Source organism: Erinaceus europaeus, chromosome 2, assembly GCF_950295315.1.
Source record: "Erinaceus europaeus chromosome 2, mEriEur2.1, whole genome shotgun sequence".
NCBI lineage: Eukaryota > Metazoa > Chordata > Mammalia > Eulipotyphla > Erinaceidae > Erinaceus > Erinaceus europaeus.
Genome location: NC_080163.1, coordinates 92,432,988 through 92,450,036, shown reverse-complemented (window position 1 = coordinate 92,450,036; position 17,049 = coordinate 92,432,988). Strand labels below are relative to the sequence as shown.

Here is a 17,049-nt window from a genome sequence, read left to right as displayed (position 1 = left end):
AGTTATTCTACCTGAAAACTAGATGGAAAACATACCTAAGTATCTGTATTTTTAGTAAGAACCCCAGACTTTGAGAGTAAAGTCCACAAACCACATAGCATCTGAACTAGACTTGTTTAAAATGTAATCAAATTTAGTTAGTATACACATTTTATATTAATGGAAATAATAACATCATAGCTTAAAATGTCCATCATTCTTTGGTCAGATCTAGTTCTAACATTTAAGACATAAAAAAAAAAAGTGCTTTGAAATGTAAAATCAGAAAACAACAGAATATGCCCATAAATGTAGAGTAGAATAGTCAATGTGGGAAAAAGAAATCACCAAAATTTGTAGGTCTTTAGATATACAGAGAGTCCCATTGGTTCAGAAGCATTCTTTTACCACTACAGTGTAAGGCCTAAATGTCCTCTATTAAACATAAATAAATATCAGATTTCAGATCTTACATTATTAAGACAAAGGAAAACAAGTATTTTCTATAAAATGTATCTCTAAATCCTATTCCAAGTAAGTTTAAAACTCTTCTTTTTTTTTTTTTAGAACTACAGCTTTAAAAACTCAAGTTCTTAGTCAAAATGCCAGTGACCCAACTGTGCTATAAGAAGGCTATACAGCTAAAATTCAGTGATCTAGTCTACTTCTAACATTTGGTCTAGTTTAAGCCACAAGACAGTATTTAAAAAAAGACTCAATATGTTTTAAGTTGAATGAAGCAAGTTTACTCTTTCTATGTGACATAGCAACCAATCACAGTAAACAGAATCAAGGGCAAGCTTTTTTTTCAAAAACAATATTAAAGGGGTAGGCAGTGTCATGCCTGATTGAGTGCACATATCAAATTGTGCAGAACCTGGATTCAAGCCCCTGGTCCCCACCTGCAAGGAGAAAGCTTTATGAGCCCTGAAATAGTGCTGCAGGTGTCTCTCCCATCCCTCTCTATTTCTGTTTCTATACAATAAATAATAAATTAATTTAAAAAAAAACTATTAAAACCCATGCTGTTTGTTCTCAAAAACAATTGTAATGCTTAATAAAATATAACATGTTGTAAAAATCTAGAAATCAGGAGTCAGATGGTGGCACACCTGGTTAAGTACTCACATTATAGCACAAAAAGACCCAGGTTCAAGCCCATGGTCCCCATCTACAGGGGGAAAGATTCACGAGTGGTGAAGCAGGGCTGCAGGTGTCTGTATCTTTCCTTCTCTATGTGTTCCTCCTCTCTCAATTTCTCTCTGTTTCTATCCAATAATAAACAAGAATATATTTTAAGTATCTTTTAAAAAATACTGTCTCTATGCAATAAATAAATAATTAAAAAAAAGACCTGCAGGGGTGAGAAGCTTTGTGAGTGGTGAAGCAGGGCTGCAGGTGTGTCTCTGTCTCTCTCTCCCTCTTGGATTTCTGGCTGTCTCTATGCAATACATAAATAATAAAAAATAAATAATAAATTATTTTAAAAATCTAGAAATCACATATTCATAAATATAGTATTAGCTAAGTAAATTAAAACTTATCTATGAAATGAAAATTTTGCAGCTATTACAAAAAAAATAATTGCATTAGAAGTAGATGCTGTAACAAGAAGAATAACCTAGACACACTTTTATATATGGAGGAAAGCAAGCATTCACTTTAGAGAGATAAGTATATATATAATAAGTATATAATATAGATGTATTTATATATTAAAAACAGACAGCTAGCTATAAAATTAAAAATGAAAATTACTACTTGCAATATGGAGGAGTCAAATGCCCTGAAGAAAAGCAACTTGAAACAAAGTAATTTGTAAGCATAATCCTAACAGAATAAACACTAAGAATAATAAGTATTGTTTAAAAACACTAAAACTTTTCAGCAACCATACTGTTGATGAGTATAACATTATAAAACTGCCCTGTATATGGTGAGGTAAATCATGAAATCATGTGATATTGAGATATTTGACTTAGCTGAAATAGATTAAATGAAAACAATAAACTTTAATTAGAAAGGTCTCTATAATTTTAAGAGACTAGAAACAACATTAAGTACTCAAGTAGAAAGTACCTCCAGTACCTCAATGGCCTACATATCATTTTCTTTAACAGGAATTAAGAGTTACTTAGAGAAATAGCAGATTCCTAGTTTGATACAATAAGGATAAAAAGAGGTTCATAATTGTTTCCCCAGAATAAGTAATCTACTAATGGCATGTCAAAGGGTAAGCTCCCAAGAATAAAAATGCAATAACCTGGGTATCAATGAGGGTAATAGATCCAGGAGAGATAGCATAGTGCTTATGCAAAAGATTTTCATGCCTGAGGTTCTGAGGTCTCAGGTTCAATCCTCTGCACCACCATAAACAACAGTGCTCTGGTCTCTCCCTCACTTTATCTGTCTCCCTCTATCTCTCTCTCTTTAAAAAAATAATTTGACAGGACAAAGCAAGAGAATGGAAAACCATCGTAACAGGATATCCAAAAAGAAGTGTGTATACCTATGTTCACAGCAAAACAATTTCTTTCTTTCTTTTTTTTTTGTTCTTAGCAACACAATTTCTAATAGACCAATCTTGAAGCAACCTAAGTGTAAAACAAATGAGTGGCTAACTAAGAAAGTTGTACATATACACAATGGAATACTACTCAGATATTAAGATTGATGAAGTCACCTTCTTCACTTCATCTTGGATGGAACCTAAAGGAATCATGTGAAGTGAGATAAGCCAGCAAGAGAAGGATGAATTTGTGATGATCTCATTCACGGGCAGAGCTTAAAAAACAAGAGCAGAAAGGGGAAACATAAATGAAAATTTGGACTCGTGGTGTACTGAACCAAAGTAAAAACATCTGGGTTAGGGAGTCAGGCGGTAGCGCAGCGGGTTAAGTGAACGTGGTGTGAAGCGCTATGACTGGAGTAAGGGTCCTGGTTAGAGTTCCTGGCTCCCCACCTGCAAGGGAGTCACTTTAGTCTGCAGGTGTCTATCTTTCTCTCCCCCTCTCTGTGTTCCCCTCCTCTCTCCATTTCTCTCTGTCCTATCTAGCAATGATGACATCAATAACAACAACAACTACAATATTAAGAAAACAAGGGCAACAAAAGGGAAAATAAATGCATTAAAATAAAAATAAATCTGGAGAAGGAAGGCAGAAAGCTGTGGGGACTGGGGGCTTTTAGGTCATGGTACACAATGATAATAGACCTAATTAGAAAGCGAGAGTATTTTGCAGACAACTATCTTGGTGAGATGAGAAATTGTATGTGCCAACAACTATACTGTATACCACTAACCTCCCAATAAAAAAAAAATAAAGAAGAAATAAAATATTTTAAATGCTTTATTAAAAAATAAGGATAACTGTGATGATTAAAATTCAACAAAGGCCAGGTGGATGGCATGTGGTTATGTAAAAGATTTTCATCCCTATGACTCCGAAGTCTTAGTTTCAGTCCTTAGCATCACCATAAACCAGGGCTGAGCAGATCTACAGTCAGTTTCTCTCCTATAGCTCTCTCCAAAGAATACAAAAACACTTAGCTAAAGTGATTTATGTGCCTATATTCATAGTAGCACAGTTTTTAACAGTCCATAGACAAAAGCATCCCAGATGTTCTATGACAAATGAGTGGTTAAGAAAGTTGTGGTATATATGCACAATGGACTACTACTCGACTGTAAAAAATGAAGAAATAGCCTCCTTTCCCATATCTTGTATGAAATTCAATGAAATCATGTTGAATGAGGTAAGAGAAAGAAAAGGATGAATACTATTTGATCTCACTTATAGGTGGTGCTTAAGAATTAAGGGAAGAAATGGGAGACAGTTAAGCTTAGACTGGGTAGGAAATATTGCAGCAAAACAGAGGACTCTGACTAGGGGAAAATGGAAGGGTTAGATTTTAGATATTTAGTGCACAGTAGTGAAGACTGACTTGGGTTGGTGGTGGGAATGGTGTACATATACCTATCACAGGGAAAGTAAGCAACTGTACACATCTGTTAATAATTGTCCTGTATATCATTATTTTCCTCAATAAAATGGTGAAAAATTAAACCTTTTAAAAATAAAATTAAAAAACAGTTGAGTTTGATCCCAGGCACCACATATGACAGTGATGTTCTATTCTCATCAATCAATAAAGTAAGCATGAATAGATAAACCTCATCATATATGCTTCAATCCATGAATGCATCAAAAGAAAGAAACAAAAACCAAACAAGCAAACAAAACATGCTTGATTAAATTTGATGATGCTAAAGTTTCAAACTTTCTCCCTTTTCTGTGTAATCTGAACTTCATAGACTCAAAAAAAACTAATGAGAAAAATATTTACTAGAAATGTCCAAACTATTAAGTAAAAAGGAATGACAATTAGATTATCACCAATTTACAGAATACTGAAATTAATATTTTAAAGTAGAGCCTGAGATGCTATAATGTCTATTTGCTTCAAAGTAATCTGGGATAGGAAGGTGATATATATATTAAATGTAAAAAAAGAATTAGATGTTAACATGGAAAGCTTTTTTTTTTCCTTGCTTCCAGGGTTATTGCTGGGGCTCAGTGCCTACACCATGAATCCCCTGCTCCTGGAGGCCATTTTGCCCATTTTGTTGTCCTTGTTGTTGTTGTCATTATTACTATTGCCACTGATGTTGTTGTTGTTGAATAGGACAGAGAGGAATTGAGAGAGAGAGGATGGGAAGACATAGAGGGGCAGAGAAAGATAGACACCTGCAGATGTGCCTCACCACTTGTGAAGTGATTTCCCCCCCCCCCCCCCCGGCAGGTGGGGATCCAGGGGCTCAAACCCGGATCCTTACGCCGGTCCTTGTGCTTTGTGTCATGTGCGCTTAACTTGCTGCACTACTGCCCGGCCCCCCATGGAAAGTTTTTAATGTTTTAAGAACAGAAAGAATATTAATATGTAAAATTTTCCAGCTTCAAAAGTTACTTATGTAAACATAAATAAAAAATATACATACTACATACATAAATGTGGTAATGTGGACCTGTACTCACAAAATTGATGCAGAATTCTGAACTAGTGGTGAATCAAGGAAATTTTAATTAAAAATAGAAAATAACATTTAAATCATCTAAAAAGAGATATATCTATGTGATCAGATATATTGGGTACTTATTGTTTTATATGTCATCATCTTTGAAATATTTTTAAGAACTGTATACTAATTTAATAATCAGAGAAATGGAGATAGTTGTAGTTTGTTTTGTTTCAATTTTCCCTAAGCTTTCAGTAACAAGGCATCTTTTGAATATTTTCACAGTATCACTTTAAAACACTTAAATTCCAATGTGAAAACTATTAGTGACATAAGGCATATATAATTCCAAGAACAATTGTGATTACCTAACAATTATACAAGATACAGAAATTATAGTGTGACCTGAACACATTAGATTAAAATAATAGTTGCTCTGTACATGCAATACATCAGACAAGAGGCTAATAACCAAAATATATAAAGAGCTCACCAAACTCAATAACAATAAAACAAATGACCCCCTCCAAAAATGGGGAGAGGACATGAACAGAATATTCACCACAGAAGAGATCCAAAAGGCTAACAAACATATGAAAAAATGCTTCAAGTCATTGTCAGAGAAATGCAAATAAAGACAACAATGAGATACCACTTCACTCCTGTGAGAATGTCATACATCAGAAAAGATAGCAGCAGTAAATGCTGGAGAGGCTGTGGGGGAAAAGGAACCTTCCTTCACTGCTGGTGGGAATGCCAATTGGTCCAGCCTCTGTGGAGAACAGACTAGAGAACTCTCAGAAGGCTAGAAATGGACCTACCCTATGATCCTGCAATTCCTCTCCTGGGGATATATCCTAAAGAAACAACACAACCATCCAAAAAGAGTTGTGTATACCTATGGTCATAGTAGCACAATTTGTAATAATCAAAACCTGGAAGCAACTCAGGTGTCCAACAACAAATGAGTGGCTGAGCAAGTTGTGATAGATATACACAATGGAATACTATTCAGCTATTAAAAATGGCGCTTTCAAATTTCTCATCTCATCTGGGATGGGGCTTGAAGAAATCATGTTAAGTGAGGTCAGCCAGAAAGAGAAGGAAGAATATGGGATGATCTTATTCATAGACAGAAGTTGAAAAACATGATCAGAAGAGAAAACACTAAGCAGAACTTGGACCGGAGTTGGTGTATTGCACCCAAGTAAAAATCTCTGGGGTGGGTGAGGGGGAGAGTTCAGGTCCTGGAACATGATGGCAGAGGACCTAGTGGGGGTTATATTGTTGTGTAGAAAACTGAGAAATGTTATGCTTGTACAAACGATTGTATTTATTGTCAACATGTAAAACATTAATCCCCCAATAAAGAAATAAAAAATAAAATAATAGTTATTAAAGTGTTGTTCACAGGTCCAATGGGTTTCTAAGTTTTTCTCAAGGGTTTGTCTAAGTCTAAAGGCAATTTCACAATTCTAAAATATGACTCTCTTTTTTTCCTATATTAACATTTTCATTCATAATGCAGAAACAATGATAAAGCTACTAGCTCCAAAAAAAATAAAAATAAATAAACTACTGGCTCCAGCATGAATCAAGGAAATTGCATTCAAATACACTGGCATTCATTATTCTCCACATGTCTCAAGTCCCAGTAATAAATAAAACAACACAGGAGTCGGCAGTAGCGCAGTGGGTTAAGTGCACATGGCACAAAGCACAAGAACCAGTGTAAGGATTCCGGTTCGAGCACCTGGTGCCCCACGAGCAGGGGAGTCGCTTCACAGGCTGTGAAGCTGGTCTGCAAGTATCTATCTTTCTCTCCCCCTCTCTGTCTTCCCCTCCTCTCTCCATTTCTCTCTGTCCTATCCAACAATGGTGACATCAATAACAATAATAATAACTACAACAATAAAACAAGGGCAACAAAAGGGAATGAATAAATAATAAATGAAAATAAATAAATAAAACAAAATGTCAGTTTCACTTAAAAATGTCTTTGATGAAGCAGTGAAAACTACTATGCTTTCACCAATGATTCTTTTTTAAATACTATGTGTGATGATATAGGAAGTATATATAAATCACTTCAGATTAACAGTGAAGTATAAAATAGTCCTATAAAAAAATTATGTAATTTATCTGAGCTGCAAAATAAGCTATAACTACAATGGAAAATCATTTTTACTTCAAACACACCAGAACTGGGAACTTAATAGCCATTTTCTCAAAAACAAATCAAGTAATCCTCTAATTTTAAATAAAATAACTAAGCATGTATTACCAATAATAGAGTATGAGTTTTCAAATAAAAACTAGAATTTTAGAAAATTTTTATCTGCCACTATTAATAGCTTCTTTATATTTTAAGACTTATCAGATGAGATAATTGTTGATTAAAGAGTATGATTTATTAATATTATTATATAAAGACAGTTTATAACAAGTTTCAAGACTTGAAAGATCTACATAAATTGGTGATGAATTATTTTCAGAATGGTGAATACACAACTGCACAAAATCATTCAAATAAAAAAAAAACCTTATTGCTTTGGTGCAATGTCAAAGAATATTCACAATGATCTAAAAAGGTTATTAAATGGTTATTCTGTATATGTGTACATGTGAGGCTAGATCTTTATTATAACAGACTGAGTACAGAAACAGATATGAGGACTCAATAGTCTTTTATTAAATCAAACTATAATTAAATATATAAAAACAACACAATGTTATTCCTTCACTAAACATTTTTACTTTGAAAAATACTGTTACTTTTAATTAAGTAGGTTATGTGTTAACATGGATTTTGCTGTTATTTTAATTCTTCAATTTTAATTATATGGTAAATAGCAGTTGAGCTTTAAACTAAAGTTCCTCAGGCATCTTCAATAATTGCTTAAAGGCTAAAGGAAATCTGAACTTTGGTGGTGGGTGTGGTATGGTATTACCCTGTAATCTTATAACCCTGTAAACCATTATTAAATCACTATTGGAAGAGTAGGAAAAAAAACACTTTAAGTGAATATGAGACAAAAAAAAGTCTGGAAAACACTAGATGAGAAAACTAATTTCTTGCTGTGTGTCTTATTTTCAGTTGTACCCAATTTATAGTACTAACAGAAAAGGTAAATACTGACCTTTTCATAAGTAAAGTTGTACTTTATAAACAATATAATCTGATTCTAATTTCAGATTTAATATACTACACGTGAATAGGTGTAAAGGGCTACAGATACAGATATGACTCCTTTCTACCTCTATTCCACTACCACCCTCCTAAATTTCTGTCTGTTCTGTCAAAGAAAAAAAAGAAAACATAAATGGCTGCTGGAAATGGTGGATTCATTGTACAAACACCAGCCATAGCAATAATCATGGTGGCAAAACAAAACAAACCAGAAAATAAAAATATATATACAGGGGGCTGGGTGGTGGTACACCTGGTTGTGCGCACACATCACAGTGCACAAGGACCAGGTTTAAGCCTCTATCAGTCCACAGCTGCAGAGGAAATGCTTCACAAGGAGTGAAGCGGTGCTGTACATGTCCCTCTCCTCCTCTCTATCTCCCCCTTCTAGCTCAATTTCTGTCTTTATCCAAAATACATACATACATACATGCATATTTTTAAAAGATATGGCTCATAATGTAAAACATACGTATATAGATAGGAAGAGAAAAAACAAAAATGTAAAAATTTATTTAAATATGCTTTAATGTATAAGACATTTCTGCAGCTCAAAACCACTAGCAGGAATATATTAATCTAATTGTGCATTCTATTAAAAAAAAAAAAAAAGAAAACACTTACCCTTCTATGTCTTTCTCTATCTTTACATTTCTCACGCACCCAGTCAATAGTATGGAAATCATCATAGGTACCAACACCAGGAATCGGTTCATCCAAAAGATCCAATAAATGTGTAGAACTGTTAATGCTGCCTCCATTTGTCATTGTATAATGAGTTCCTATAAAGCAAAACAGAATAATCATTTTTTAATATTTATTTTCCCTTTTGTTGCCCTTGTTTTTCATTGTTGTTGTAGTTATTATTGTTGTTGTTATTGATGTCATCGTTGTTAGATAAGACAGAGAGAAATAGAGAGAGGAGGGGAAGACAGAGGGGGAGAGAAAGACACCTACAGACCTGTCTCACCGCCTATAAAACGACTCCTCAGCAGGTGGGGAACCGGGGGCTTGAACCGGGATCCTTACATCGGTCCTTGCGCTTTGCACCACATGCACTTAACCAGCTGTGCTACTGCCTGACTCCCAGAATAATTTTTTGTAAAACAATAGTGAAGTGTTGTAACCATCTTACAAGTTTCACTAGTAGTTAGTTCATAAGGAAATACTATCACATGAATTAATCACAATAAAAGAAAAAAGCATTAAAATACTGTAGGAAAAAAATATATACCATGTTCGTCCAAAACTATCCCAAAATTAAAAAAAATAAGTTTGTGAAACAGTCATCTAATTTCTGGGGAAATCTGATTTACTATTTACTATCAATTAGGGCATGGAATCTGAAAAATTAGACAGTAACTTGGAAAACACTACTAGATTGAAAATCATGTTTTACATCTGTCAAGAACACAACTATCTTCCATCTACTAGAAAAGATTACTTTTGGCACTAACTATTATTGTATATTTCTGCCATGTACGAAAGTGTTTTCCAGTCTGGAGATTTCTCATAACACTAGAAATAGACCTACCCAATGACCCAGCAATTTCTCTCCTCTGGGGGATTTACTCAAAGAAACAAAAGCACCTATCAGAAGAGATCTAAATACACCTATGTTCATAGCAGCACAATTTGTAATAGCCAACACCTAGAAGCAATTCAGATAGCCAACGAAACATGAGTGGCTAAAGAAATTGTATTACACACACACACACACACACACACACACACACACACACACACGATGAAATGTAGCTCAGCTGTTATAAATGAAGAAGTCCTCTCTTTTGAGTCACCTTGGATGGACTAGAAAGTACTGTTAAATGAGAAAAGCAAAAAAGAAAAGAACAAATACCCAATGATCTCACTTATATGCCATACATAATAAAAAGGGACAAGGAGGGAGAACACAAAATGAAATTTGGACTGGATATGGTGTATTACATCAAAGCAAAGGACTTAGGGGAAGAAGGGAGAAAGAGGGATGGAAGGGAACTTAGATAAGGGAACCTGGTATACAATGAAATTATACTCATATATAAATGACTGCCATTAACCCACTCAGTAAAAAAAAAAAAAAAAAAAGTAAAGTAAAAATAAAATTGAAAATTGAGTATATATATGTATATATATTTTCAATCTCACACATCCTTCTCTAAGACATTTCTCATTTGAGCTGATTCCCTTACATTAGAATTAAATCACTGACACATTTTCACTATACAAATGTAATGAAACGAATCCAATTACAAAGAAGACTAAGGCAAGTATAAACCTATAGGACTACATCAAATTAAAAAGCTTCTTCACAGCAAAAGAAACCACTACCCAAACTAAGAGACCGCTCACATAATGGGAGAAGATCTTTACATGTCATACATCAGATAAGAGTTTAATAACCAACATATATAAAGAGCTTGCCAGACTCAACAAGACAACAAATAACCCCATCCAAAAATGGGGGGAGGACATAGACAGAATATTCATCACAGAAGAGATCCAAAAGGCTGAGAAACACGTGAAAAAATGCTCCAAGTCTCTGATTCTCAGAGAAATGCAAATAAAGACAACAATGAGATATCACTTCATTCCTGTGAGAAGGTCATACATCAGAAAAGGTAACAGCAGCAAATGCTGGAGAGGGTGTGGGGTCAAAGGAACCCTCCTGCACTGCTGGTGGGAATGTCAATTGGTCCAACCTCTGTGGAGAACAGTCTGGAGAACTCTCAGAAGGCTAGAAATGGACCTACCCTATGATCCTGCAATCCCTCTCCTGGAGATATATCCTAAGGAACTCAACACACCCATCCAAAAAGATCTGTGTACACAAATGTTCTTGGCAGCACAATTTGTAATAGCCAAAACCTGGAAGCAACCCAGGTGTCCAACAACAGATGAGTGGCTGAGCAAGTTGTAGTCTATATACACAATGGAATACTACTCAGCTGTAAAAAATGGTGACTTCACCGGTTTTCAGCCGATCTTGGATGGACCTTGAAAAAATCATGTTGAGTGAAATAAGTCAGAAACAGAAGGATGAATATGGGATGATCTCACTCTTAGGCAGAAGTTGAAAAACAAGATCAGAAAAGAAATCATTCTCCTAGCCACACCCTCCCCTCCTGGGGGTGGGGCAGGAAAGAGCTGCTGTGAGCTAGAAATCCAAAAACCGCTTTTCAAAGGGAAAAATTTTCTTTTCACCAAGAATGTCTCTTTTAAGTCTGTGTGCTAACCTTGTTTTCACTAATGTGTGTTAACCCTCTAAAATAACTAGTTTGTTTTAAGTTTTAAATAAGATTTCATTAAGCTGAATGTGATTTTAAAGATCCCGACTCATAGAGTTGGCACACCTTTACCAGACTAAAATATAAGACAGTTTTGTCCTTCTGATAACTAATATCAGCATCAATTCATTAGTTATAGATCTTCTGAAATCTCTAGGTGTGGTAAAACGCCTCTGCAGTCTCTCTCGCTCTTGTGAGAATTCTAAATCTTACCAGCACCCCAATACCAACTGCCACTGTTTGTAACAAATCCACGCTTAGACTGGCTTTCTAATAACCCAGTCTGGGTAGAGCAGTGGCCTTGCCAGGAAAAAAGGGTTAAACATGATATTCCTGGCCTGATAAAAAATTTTTATTCTGCAGATGTGATTCAACAAAATTATTTAGTGTAAAATTGTCATCTAAAAGAAATGTAACAGTAAAAATTTATTTTTGAACATTTAAGCTATGAGGTTTATCTTAGTTTTTTAAGTGAAAGATCAATTAAGTTGTGTACCCACCCTTGTTCATAGCTGCCCTAAGGGTGTGATAAGCTTTGTGATAAGCAAAGATCCTAACAAACTAAGTTTAAAATTGTTTAAGTGATTAAAAAAAAATTAAACATTTTATCATGTCAACACATTAGGTATTGACTTTCTATAACATACTGGTATATTTTAATAAAGAGCCTTCTAAAATCATATGAAGGGACTCAAGCCAATTCTAACCATTAAACTTCTAGCTTGGTACACGTTATTTTCTCTCTTAAGTAAATAGTTATAGGTACAATCTGCACATGAAGAACCGACTGCTCATATGATAAGATTTAAAACTAAACATTTTTATTTTTTTTATTTATGGGTGTGTGATGACTCCTAAAGTCACTCATATCCTAAAATTTTTCTCTCATTCTTTATATGCGCCTTAAAATTTTAACGCTTGACCTGCCATAGTGAGAGCACTTTACTGGCTCCTGCATTGTTTAATTAAGATGCTGCTATTCAGACTTTTAAGATTAATCCCCACTGATAAAAGCCAGTGCTCTCTGGCAGATTGATGTAACTCACCTACCCATGTTTGTCAAACAAAAACTTTTTTTTTCTCAATTGGTACTTTTTCTAAATTTATGTGGGCTACAGCTCAAACAGGAAAAAGCTCAAAAACCTTATGAGCCATATGCTATCCTGTTTTGCTTCAATAGATATATCCATTCCATGTATTTTTGTTTCCTTTAGAACATTAAAAGATTAATTAATAAAAAAAAAAAAAAAGAAGGGGAATGCACCTCCCAGTATTCAGTTGGCTAAAGTGTCAATGAAGTAACTATACTAAACCTTTTTAATATTTACAAAAATTCAAATTGTCCATTTATTATATCTCATTGACAAAGCCATTCACTCTTCCAATCATAGAGACATATTTTTTTTCTTTTTTCAACACTGGATATCCATATTTGTTTTCCTTTTATTATGGTGGATGGCATTATTGCTCTTGCAAAATCCACAGAGTCCCTGTTGGTAAGTCCTTACCATAAAGGACACCATGCCAGTATATACTCCAGCTAACCTCACCAGCCTATCCAAGTCTTCTCTCCCTGCTGACCTACCACCTCTGACTTCAATTCCTCTTTATACAGAATCCATTGGCTCTGACTTCATTCTTACATGTTTATTGACCTCTTATTTTCTCCCAATGTTCCTCAATGGATGTTCAAGAAACCTCACCTTGACTTCTAATGTGTGTTTTGGTGCAACACCACCCTATATTTTCATGTCAATTCTTCTCTACCTGGTCCTTGCCTCCTAGTTTCACTTGTTCCACAGCTGACCCTCTATGAAGAAGAATTTCATCAGTTGGCGCTGATGACCACCAAAGGACCAGACGTGCTGTTTCTTCCCCTGGACATCACATCGACTGACTGCTTCCCTTAGACGTGCTGGTGGACTTTGGGACGATCTCTCTATGCTGCTGGATGCATTGAAAATCAACTTCAACAGTCCATTTGACTTCACCTCTGACAGCTTGGAGCCTCTCCAGAGACAAAAGAACTCCCTTGCTAAGGTGGTACTCCAGAACCGCCATGGTTTAGACTTGATTTATGCTAAACAGTGTGATCTTTGTCTAGAAAAATGTTGTTTCTTTCATAAATGAAACTAGATTTGTAGAACAGAATGTTGATACCTTGCACAAACTCAGCCATGATATTAAGAATTCCTTTTCCCCTTTCAATACTAACTCCTGGTTTTCTTCTCCTTTAACTGCTTGGCTTCTGCCTCTCCTAGGCCCTTTGCTAGCTATTGCAGTCCTATTGCAATTCCTCAAGAAACACATACATGACATTACACATGTTACAGTGCAGAGGGTCTCTGTTGACCCTTACACTCGTATTCCTTTACAGGAAATAAATGCTCTAACTGACATTGATCCATAAACACTGTTTATTAATTAAAGAAATAAGGAGGCGATGTTGGGACTATGTGTAAGCCTGACAGAGCTTAGGGAGAACCACCCCTATCTTTGGATGGAGGTCTGAGAAGATAACCTCTTGGTAAGTCTCTCTCAACCAAGGTGAGCATAAGGGGGGAAACTCAAGACTTGGTTCTTTCCTTCTTAACTCTCAGGCCCACAGAAACCCCAATACTTCCCTCCATTAACTGCAGGCCACATGGCCGCAGATTCACTTATTCAAAGTCACCTTCTGATCACAGAAGAATACACCTTATCACACACTTCATCACAGACCTCAGACCCCAGACAAGAGAAATTCCAAACTACATGGCTTTTTGATATCCATCTTCTCTCTGTCTCACCCCTATGCTTCTCTCAAATACCTTTGGATAATTAAGTTGCTTGCGTCATGGAGAATATCTGTCTTGTATCTCATCAATTCCTGTCATACCAGCCCCCAACCTTAGGGGCATGCTGACCTTTAAGAAACCTGTAATTTCTGACATATTTCAGTAATAATTCCTTTCACTGTTTTTCTATTTAACTCATGCCTATCTTGCTAATAAACGAGTTCTGAGTTAACATGCTGAGGAGCTCCCTGGTGTCTTTTACTTCATGTCACCCCTGTCATGAGCGAGAAAGAACCAGTCCGTTACCTTTCCCCTGGAGATCACCCGCCAGAGAGACACAACACACTCCTAGACATACATTCAAATGGCAAGAAAACGCTAATTCAAAAGAATAAATATGTACTCTATCTTCACAGCTGCAATACTGACAATACTAAAAATATGGAAGGAACCTACATGTTTACTGACAGATGAGTTACATAGGATAAATATTTAAAAGAATACTATTTTGAAATTTTTAAAAATGATGCTACATCATTCATAACAAATGGATGAAACTAGGTGTGAATATGTAAGTGAAATAAGTAAAAAGGTGAAACACAACTAGCAGATGATTTTGCTCATATGTGGAATTCAGTAAAGTAAGTGAATTTTCAAAAAAATATATATTCTGCATTGTTGGAAAAGTCATGATGCACTTTTCTGTTTTCCTATGGAAAAATGTGTCTTGAGTTTTCTAACAGCCCACACTACATAAAGTGCCAAATTGTCAGTCTTTCTGGGAACCATGTTGGACTGGGGGCTTGGGAGTGGACACAGGTCTTTAGTAGTGTGTATGACTTACACACACACACATATGGGTATAAAACTACATTCTTGAAATCTTATACTGTTGTATATCTTAAACGTTGTTAAATCACTAATAATAAAAATCACAAAAGTATACCAAAGCTGTCAAACTCATGAACGACAAAGAAAAGATGACTAAGTAACTCTTCTAGATTAAAAGAGACTAAAGACACATACCAAATAAACATAAGGAATATTCCTGGATTATTAGATCCTGGTCCATAGAAGACAGTTTTCTGGGAGTCGGGCGGTGGCGCAGTTGGTTAAGCGCCCATGGCACAAAGCGCAAGGACCGGCAGAAAGATCCCGGTTTGAGCCCCGGGCTCCCCATCTGCAGGGGAGTCTTCACAGGCAGTGAAGCAGGTCTGCAGGTGTCTATCTTTCTCTTCCCCTCCTCTCTCCATTTCTCTGTCCTATCCAACAACAGCGACATCAATAACCACAACAGTGTTAAACAAGGGCAACAGAAAGGAAAAATAAATAAATATTAAAAAAATAAAAACATTTTTCTTTTACTGTAAGCCATATTGGGAAAACACTCCTTTTCCCCAATATTGCCCTTATCAGAAAAAAGAAACATGTACTACCAATCTTAATAATTACTCTTCTGTGCATTAACATCAAAAACAAAATCTCTATACCACTGAACTTATACACAAACTATATTGCCAGCCCCATATAAAAATCCCCCAAGCTGTATGTACCATGAATATAAGCAAAAGCAGCATATAAATCCTCCCAGCAGACTAGAAAGTGAGAAGTAGAAAAGTTGAGGTTACTATTCTCATTTTTGTGAGAAAGCAAAAGGTATAGACCACAATAAACATTTATATCTAGTGTGTGTCTTGCCTTTAGTGGCTTTCACATAATTATTCTGTAAAAACTACTCGAACATCTAATTTGCACAACTATGCAGTAATTAGAGATATCTGAAGGCCAGAAACAATTCAAGGTCTTTAAACCTATGTTTAAAACCAAGATTTGTGTTTAAGGGCTTTTATGTTATATCTCTTAAATTTCAGGGGCTGTCAATGCAAATGTTAGGGTGAACACTAAGGAGAGCAGTTTGTGCCCTCGGTAGACTGCTAGAAGGTCAGTCTATACCCTCATGCCTATTTATATTTGCCTAACTGTAATGGTGGTTTTGTTCTGTTTTATGTTTTATTGCCAGTATCATTATTGCTAGGGCTTGGTGCCAGCACTATGAATCACTGTTCCTAGCAACCAATTTTCTTTCTCCCCCCTCCCCTTTTCTATTTGATGGGATAGAGAAAAACTGAGAGATGGGGTTAGATAAAGAACAAGAGAAAGAGACATACTTGCATTCCTGCTTCACTGTTCATGAAGAATGCCTCCTGCAAGTAGGGAGTGGGGGGCTTGAATCAGATTTGGTAATGTGTGCACTCAACCAGGTGTACCACCACCCAGGCCCTCCTGTAGTGGTTTTAGAAATGATAGTATATGAAAAACTGCTCAATGGTCTGGTTGGTTTTTCTGGTTTAGGGGTTAAGCCACACATAACTAAAGTTCAGTTTTCCCTCAAAATTATTATTATTTTATCAATGAGAAAGATAGGAGAGAGAAAGAACCAGACATCACTGTGGCGCATGTGCTGCCGGAGATCAAACTCAGGACCTCATGCTTCAGAGTCCAAAGCCTGATCACTGAGCACCTCCAGGACCACTCCCTCAAAATTATTTCTAAAAGAAGTTTCCTTCTCCAACTCGGATAGTAACAAAAAAGGATTTTTAGATGAAAGTAAAATGAAATCTTTGAGGAGACAGAGCTAACTAAAATATTTCTTTGGCTCTGGTGAAAATAAAAGACTTTATTATCTATTTTTATTTAATTTTTATTGCCACCAGCATTGTTGTGGGGTTAGTGCCACGGTAAATCTACTGCTTCTGGTGGCTCTCTTCTTCCTTCTCCTTCTTTTCTCCTCTTCCTCCT

At 35.7% G+C, this 17,049-nt stretch overlaps 2 protein-coding genes across 8 annotated transcripts in view; both read right to left on the bottom strand.

Moving 5' to 3' along the window:
- The window catches only part of PALLD (palladin, cytoskeletal associated protein), an 811,300-nt gene that overhangs the window by 587,177 nt on the left and 207,074 nt on the right, over positions 1–17,049 (bottom strand). The window lies entirely within an intron of this gene.
- Positions 1–17,049, bottom strand: part of CLCN3 (chloride voltage-gated channel 3) — a 62,200-nt gene that overhangs the window by 33,630 nt on the left and 11,521 nt on the right. For all 4 annotated transcript variants that reach the window (XM_060184174.1, XM_060184181.1, XM_060184192.1 and 1 more), the window contains exon 2: positions 8,811–8,968. In XM_060184174.1, the coding sequence (XP_060040157.1) occupies positions 8,811–8,968 (158 nt within the window). The remainder of the gene's footprint in view (positions 1–8,810; positions 8,969–17,049) is intronic.